At 48.9% G+C, this 7,895-nt stretch overlaps 1 protein-coding gene across 1 annotated transcript in view; it reads right to left on the reverse strand.

The window, feature by feature from the left end:
- Window positions 1–1,893: 1,893 nt before the first annotated feature.
- The window catches only part of TPM4 (tropomyosin 4), a 25,848-nt gene continuing 19,846 nt past the window's right edge, over window positions 1,894–7,895 (reverse strand). Inside the window, exon 7 of the mRNA XM_045289689.1 lies at window positions 1,894–3,352. Within this exon, the coding sequence (XP_045145624.1) occupies window positions 3,270–3,352 (83 nt within the window). The 3' untranslated portion in view covers window positions 1,894–3,269. The remainder of the gene's footprint in view (window positions 3,353–7,895) is intronic.

A 7,895-nucleotide genomic window follows, 5' to 3' on the forward strand; every position in this document is an offset into this window, starting at 1 on the left:
TTATCAAGGGTTCACGAGGGTGGGAGAAGGCAGGACAAAAGAGGAGCTGATACCAAGGGCTCAAATAGAAAGTAAATGTTTAGAAAACAATGATGGCAACATATGTACAAATAAGCTTGATAAAATTGATGCATGGATTGTTGTAAGAGCTTTAAGAGCCCCCAGTAAAGTGATCTGAAAAGCAAACAAAAACAACCTATAGCCAGAGGCACTATTTTCTAGTGGCCACCTCTGGGCGGGGTTGGGGCAAGGAGAGCCCCAGGGTACTGAGTGCAAGGACGACCGACCGTAATTATAACTAACACGTGGGCATGGCTTCCTTGCTTAGCCATGTTCTCAGTATACAGTATGTATTAACCACACCAACGCAGGGAGGGAAATGAGGCAGTGGTTAAGCGTTTGGCTGCTAACTGCACATAGGTGAGCAGTTCGAAACCATCAGCCACTCCGTGGGCGAAAGATGAGGCTTTCCACTCCTGTAGTCGATTCCAGTCTTGGAATCGTACCGGAGCTATTCTCCCCTGCCTGTAGGGTCACCATGAGTCAGTATTGATTGACTGAGTGGCAGTATAGTAGTGAGTCCGGTCAGGCTAGCAGTTAGTGACTTTCCCAAGCTCCAAAGGGGGTTTTTGTATTGCACATCTGCAAGCCTGAGAGGCCTTTCCCCTTTAACAAATCGTTTTATTGTGATGGGCATAGGTGAAATGCAAGATGCACTGTCTCAGGAATGTCTACTTGTATAATTCTGTGACGTTGATTATCCTCTTTGAAGGTGTGCACCCATTCTGGAGTCCCTTTTCCCAGAGGCCAAGGGTGCAACGGATGTTCCTAGATGACTTCCAGTTAGCAGCTGGGCCCTTTCACTCGAAGCACCTCATCACCAGGCCTCCTTCCCCCAAACACAATTGCAACTCGGGCAGTGGTCTCATCCCTCTTGAGGATGGTTCCTCCAGATGGTCTCTTCTGTCTCATGGCCATGGCCCTGGATGGTTGAACTACTTTCCTAGCCAGCTTTCCCGTCCCCGGTCTCCTTCTCCCCCTCACCCCCTCTCGTTGCTATTGTCAAGGGTTGTGAAGTTGATTCCCATTTATGGCAACCCAGGTGGCAAGAGTAGACCCTGTCCCGTAGGCTCTTTTTTGCTTGTAATCTTTACAGAAGCAGATCACCAGGTCTGCCTGACGAGTACTTGGTTGGGTTTGAAGCATCAACTGTTTGATTAGCAACCCAGCTGTTCACATTCAGGCTCGTTTCCCCTTCTCCTCACCCAAACCAAACTGGCTGCCATCCAGCCAATTCTGACTCATAGTGACCCTACTACGGGACAGAGTAGAACTGCCCCTGTGGGTTCCTGAGACAATCTTTACAGAAGTAGAAAGTCTCATCTTCCTCTAGAGTGGCTGGTGATTTTGAACTGCTGAGCTTGTGGTTAGCAGCCCAACAAACAGCCCACTATGCCACCAAGGCTCTTTCCCCTCCTCTAGACCTTCCTGTAAAATGAAGGCAGAGTGGATTTTCCTTATTGCTTCATCTCTCTCATTAGTCTCGACCGCTGTCTCCCAGCTTTCCTACTTCTGCCCCACAGAGAAAACTTCCCCCAAAAGGGTCTCATGAATTCCTGAGCAGGTCTTCCCTGATCCTATCTCCAGCGATTGAAGTTCAACTCATTCTTGACCGCCTGCCTCAGGCAGGATGGGGGAGAAGGAAGCATGGGAGCTGTGTGTGAGCAAGGCCAAGTGCTGTCATCCACAGGATGAAGAACATGATTGTTGCATCATGACGCCATGGCATAAAGCAAACATTTGCCAAGTTGCTGCACCGTTCTCTTTCCATGCCACCAACTTGCAAACGCTGGCGTTGGTTTGTCCCCACACATCTTACAATGGACACATGTATAGTTTATGTAAAAATTTATTTGACCAAAATGTAGAAAAAGAGATACTATTACATATGATACAGTTGCAAGAATCGTAAATGAAAAGTATGGGTCTTAAGTCAATTACACAATGGCTAGTGTATCTCCTGGGTAGTGTGATGCTTAATAAATAGGAGTGAGGGGCAGGGGAGGTGGATAAACTCAAAGCAAGGTGATTTTGGCCGGGATTGTAAACTTGACTTGGGTCCCCCCCGCTCTGCTGGGGAGTGTGGAATGTTTCAGCTCTGAGATGCTAATGGAGAAAGCAGAAATACAACCAAGCCAACATGTGCAGCCCTGTCTACAACTCCATATCCAGTTTCATCAGGAGTGTCTTGGTCTCTTATTAACTTGGTCCTGAAGAAGGAGTTGAAGTCTTACACCAGCACTCTTCCACCTGCCATGCCCTGAAGTATGGAGGAGATCCAGCTGGGCAGCTACTCTTTCACCTCTACTTTGAGAGGCCCCTTATGCCCAGTGTTTGTTAAGCGAAAATCACTTTGGTCCAGTTTATTGGTGGCTAGCAGGCTTTTTGAGATGGCGGGCCTGGGGAGGACTGAACTCCACCCTATTCATTCCTGCTGAGAACGATGGCCTCACACCAGAGCAGAGAAGCATGGGTCATTATTGGAAAAAGACATCTCAAAGGCCAACTTGGGAATGAAAGAAACATGCAGAAGCGCATAACATCGAGGATTGTTCAGAAAACACTTGGGCGGCTCGCAAGACTACTTCCCAAGCACTCTCATGCTGCTGCTCAGAGCATGCTTGCTCTGCCCAGTGGAGTGTGGAAAAGGGTCACAGGGATTAGGCTAATCGACCTGTGGTTTATGACTATAGCCATTTCCCCCACTCCTGGATGGAAAATCCCCACCATAGCAATGCGATGGTCCCTGGCCTCCTACCTGCTGAAAAAACGGTGGCCCAGAAGGCTTTGTTCTCCAGCCTTTTCAGGTGATTCATGAAGAGCCAATCGACTGTGTTCTTGAAAGTATGTGTGGGTGGGTGGGTGGGTGTGGTCATCTTATTCTCCCAGGAACCAAATGCCCTCAATCTGAAGAAAGTCTACTCAATAGGAAATAACCCTGCCTATCTTAGGAGTAAATGCAACATAAGGATAAGGAAAAAAAAAAAAAAAAAAGAGCCGAAAAAGCTGGTGCCATTTGGGAAAAAAAAAAAGGAATCATTTAACTGGTGCTCAAAGCTTCTCTGATACAAAATAATTGGTCATGGATTCATAATTTGCTTGACATTTCCAGCAAAGAGAAGATGCAGTAACAAAAGGAACTTCTTACAAGAGAAGAGAAAGACGCGGGGCCCTGGGGTTTCTGCTGGAAGGAGACTCTGCTGTCATGGTTATATACAGTTAAGTTCGTTTAGCGTCTGATCCAGTGTCTGATGTAAGCCCACGTTCTCTTCTTTGGCCTGGGCGAGTTTTTCTGGTAAGGATTAAGAGTAAAGGGAAACAGAAATTAATATGCATCTTTGTTAAAGGTTCCTAAGCCCCAAACTGCCAGAGTGAATCCACACTGGGGAGAGTACTTTGTATTTGAACTACAACCACCCACCACAGACAACAAGGGACCAGGTATCAACACTTGGGAGTCAGAAGGATTTTCATAAAATAGAGAGCACCGAGTTACATCTGAATCTCAGATGAACCACAAAGAATCGCTTGGTGTCGTATTCCCAAGTATTGCTTGCAGCACACACACACACACACACACACACACAAAAGAATCTCGAATTCAAATTTAACTGGGTGTCCTGTTTCGTTTCACTTTGTATTTTTAATTTAAATCTGGCAGCTACAGAATGCCTGGCTTTAAGCCCAGTTGTGTCATCTCACCTTACCCAGGTCTCAGTTTTCCCAGGAAGCGGGGACACAGATACAATGTGTGGTGATGAGTTCCTTATGAGGCACACATGGGAAATGCTTCATGCTACCCAAACATGAGACTTGAATCCAAATATTGCTGATGCCTTTGATTAAAAATGGGTGACGTAACCGCCTTTTGTTATCTGACAGTGCTCTGAAGCCTTTTCAGATAATAAGGGACTGCCTATGAAATCACGGTAGTTACGAACGATGGGCTGAAGCACAAGAGCAATTGTGAGGACGGTGCACGGCCAAGCACAAGGTCAGTATGGTTAGGATCAGACTCACTGCAACGAATAACCACAGCAATCTCCTGCTAGTGTTGGGTGCTGTTAAGTCCAGTCCAACGAACACGTGCCCGTGCGACCGAGTAGAACCACCCCCTAGGGGTATGGAAACTTCTTAGACATAACCAAACGCCTGGAGGGGACGCTCAGGACCATAGTTCTGGGAGACACCAAGGCCCATGGGCATAACAGAGTTCACAAAGACAATGCTCTCCATTCTACTTCGGTGAATGTTGACTGGCATCTTAAAGGTTCATGAGCAGACATCTATGGTGCAAAGATCGGTCTCATACAAAGAAGAGTAATGAAAATTTAAAGGCACGTGGAAACAATTTAGTCCAAAAGACTAACGGACCATGCAAATACCAGTCTTCACAACCCAGAAGAACTAGAATGTGCCCAATCTCCACTACCAACGCCTCGGAAAAGGATCACATTATCAAGTCCTGGATAGAGCGGGAGAAAATATAGAACAGAATTCAAAATCATTAAAAAAAAAAAAAGACCTGGCTTACTGGTCAGATGGACACTGGTGGGAGCCCCAAGACTATGGCCCTTAGTCACCCTGAGATCTGGAACTGAACTCACCCCCACGTGAGAAGAATCCACCATCAAAAGGACAGTATTTACCCCAGGTTCAGAGGGCTTAGAAAGGAGAGGAAATGGAAACAGGAAATAATGAGGAAGCAGGATGGGAGATGGTACATTGAGGGGATGAGTTGAAACAAAATGTTTACAAAATTGATGAATGCATTATCGGTCATCCCTTTATGTAAACTCTCACCCACCTCACACACACACACACACACACACACAGCTTGCCCTAGAGGGTTTCAAAGGCTATCTTCCTTACGAGAGCAGAAAGCCAGATCTTTTCTTCCCGAGACCAGCTAGTGGGTTCAAGTTGCTGACCTTTTGGTTAACAATTGAGTGCTTAACTATTTTGCCATCAGGGCTCCTTAGATATTCCCAGAGTGCCAGTCCGTTGATACTCAAGTCTTTGGTGTTTCTAGAAATAGCTGTCCGAATTCCAGCTGTCTGAATTCACAATTGAGTGTCTGTGTTTGCAGTGCCATATAGTCAAACCCCAGGTATATGCAACATGATGGAGATCTAAACCTAGAATATGGTCCACTGTGGGAGGAGCCCTGGTGGAGTAGTGGTTACACGTTGGGCTGCTAACTGCAAGGTCACTGGTTCAAAAACTACCAGCCACTCCATGGGAGAAAGACGGGCTTTCTACTCCTGTAAAGAGTTTCAGAAACTCAAAGAGGCAGTTCTACCCTGCCCTATAGGGTCACTCACTATGGGCCGGCCTCAACAGGAGGGCAGTGAATTTGGAAAAATGCTTCGGAATGGTCGCTGTGAGTTGGAACTGACTTGATAGCAGGAAGCTGGGTGTGGCTGGTGATACTGTCTACTCTCATAAACACTTAGTCTCAAAACCCCAAAGGGCCAGTTTTACCTCATCCGATAGCAGTGGTTCTCAACCTTCCTCATGCCGCGACCCTTTCATGTGGTGGTGACCCCCCCAACCATAAGATTATTTTTATTGCTACTTCATCACTGACATTTTGCTACTGTTATGAATTGGGTGACCCTGGTGAAAGGGTCGTTTGATCCCCCGAAGGGGTCGCGACCTACTGGTTGAGAACCGCTATCTTCAACAGCGGTCCCTGTGAATGAGAAATGACTCGATGGCAGTGAGGGGGTGAGCGATGGCGGTAACCCGGTGCTGTATTGTGTAACAAGGCGGGACACTAATCAATCGCAGGGTAGCAGTTTGAAACCAGCAGCCACTACACGAGGAAAAGATGAACGTTCTACTCCCATATAGAGGTATCATCTTGGAAGCCCACAGGGACAGTGCTACCCTGTCCTACGGGGTCCCTGTGAGCCAGAATCAGCAGTGAGGGAGTGAGGCGGCAGTGGTTCTGTGGGAGAAAGGCCTGACAAACTGCTTCTGTGAAGACTACAGCCATGGACGCCCCCACCAGCCCCCCCAGCAACTCTATTCCGTCACACCGCCTCCAGGAGCTGGAATGGACTCGCCGCCCATGGACTTGTCCTTCGTTTGGCTTACAGGCCTGCCAGCAAGTGGCTGAGCTGATGACATGCAACAGAAACAAATGTCAAACGCCAACCAGTGCTGTGCGTGACAGAGCACAGGGGAGCTGCTGTGTAAACCCATGACGACGGGTAAGGGCCTGGGCCAAGGCTGCGTCAGCTAAAATGTCTCATAAAGGTCTGATACGATCAGCCAAGAAAATTTCAAAGGTTTTGTGTGTGTGTGTGTGTGTGTGTGTGTGTGAGGTTGAGAATCAGTGCGGAGCACGGCAGCTTTCCTCCGGCCACTACTGACCCATGTCTTTGAGATGGCACAAGCACCAAAAAACCCACGCTGCCGTGACCCGGAGAGCTGTCACCCGAGAGCACTGGCCTGCGTTGACCCGGGCTGGATGGACAGCCTGTCACCGAGTCTCGGATATGGTACAGGCGAGTCCATTTCTCCATCCTTTCACTTACTGCCCACAACAACCTGGAGAGGCCACCTGGATTTTGCAGATAGGCAGTTTACTCCAGGCCACACAAGGTGGAATAGCGGGTGGGGCTGGGATTCAAACTGCGGTTTCCTGGTTTGCTGGACTACCAATCCTACTCCCCTCGCCAGCCCAATCTTCTGTTCTGTTGTTAGTCGCCATTGAGCCGGTTCACCGCTGCTGACCCGTGCACATCACCGTAGAAACGTGCTCCTTTGGGAAGCGGATAGCCAGCCCTCCAAAGTGCCTCCGTGTGCGTTCGAGTCCCCAACCTCTTGGCTAATAGTCCTACCCAAGGGACTCCACCCAAAATAACCCGGCCTTCCATTCAAGTGTGAACTGCCCTGCGTAGAACTCCAGGGCACTAATCTCTGCACACGAAGCTCCACCTCAGTGCTTCCGCAGGCAGAATGACTGGCTGGGCTGGCCTGCAGTTCTGTCAAAGGGCAGAGGTGAAAACTCTCTGGAAAATCCCCGGAAGCGACCCCCTCCTCCAGGCCCACCCCATGTGCTCTGCCGTTTTCCCAAGGGCCTGTGCGTGGCCGTGTGTGAGGGCAGTGTGGTTCAGGATGGGTGGTGAGCAGAGGTAAAGGGTTGGACAGTTGCGAGTCGTTTAGGGGAGATGTGTTTTGGAAGAATCATCTAGAGAAACATTGGGACAGGGGTTTCAACCTTAACAACAACAGCACATGAGACCTAGCACGCTGTGCTGCTTGCTGCTACTGTGTGGATCCCACCCAAAGGCCCCCTCCCTGGGGGCAGCGTAGAACAGCTCCATAGGGTCTTCACCGCTGTGTCTCTCCCGAAGCAGTTCGCCAGGCCTTACTTCCACCTCACCCCTAGGCAGGTTTGAACTAGCAACTTTCAGGTAGTAAGTCAAGTGCTTAGCCAGCGTGCCATCCACTGACTCCACAACAAACCACAGTGACACAGCAAACTAAAATAAGAATTGCTCAAATGGAAGACTGTCGTGCCAGCTCAGCTCGAAGGGAAAGTTTGGAAAGTCGGTGTTTCTGGGACATTCTGAGGAGGTGCGCGTTACTGAGCAGAACCGGACAGACTGGAATGTGGATTATCTTGGGGGGAAATCGAGATAAGTATGGCCTCTTAGCACCCACAGGCCAATTCCCAGTTCTTCATAAGCCAGAGCCAAGGCTCTCAGTCACGGTTCCCTGAACACCGGGAAAGGCAGAAGCCATTGCCCCGTCTGCTGTGTTTGGAACTCAGGGACCTCGTTCCCTTTCTCTGGCCCCACAGTGGCTCCTCCCTGACCCTG

This window comes from Echinops telfairi, unplaced genomic scaffold (genome assembly GCF_000313985.2).
Source record: "Echinops telfairi isolate 266 unplaced genomic scaffold, ASM31398v2 ScPeMD7_30;HRSCAF=105, whole genome shotgun sequence".
NCBI lineage: Eukaryota > Metazoa > Chordata > Mammalia > Afrosoricida > Tenrecidae > Echinops > Echinops telfairi.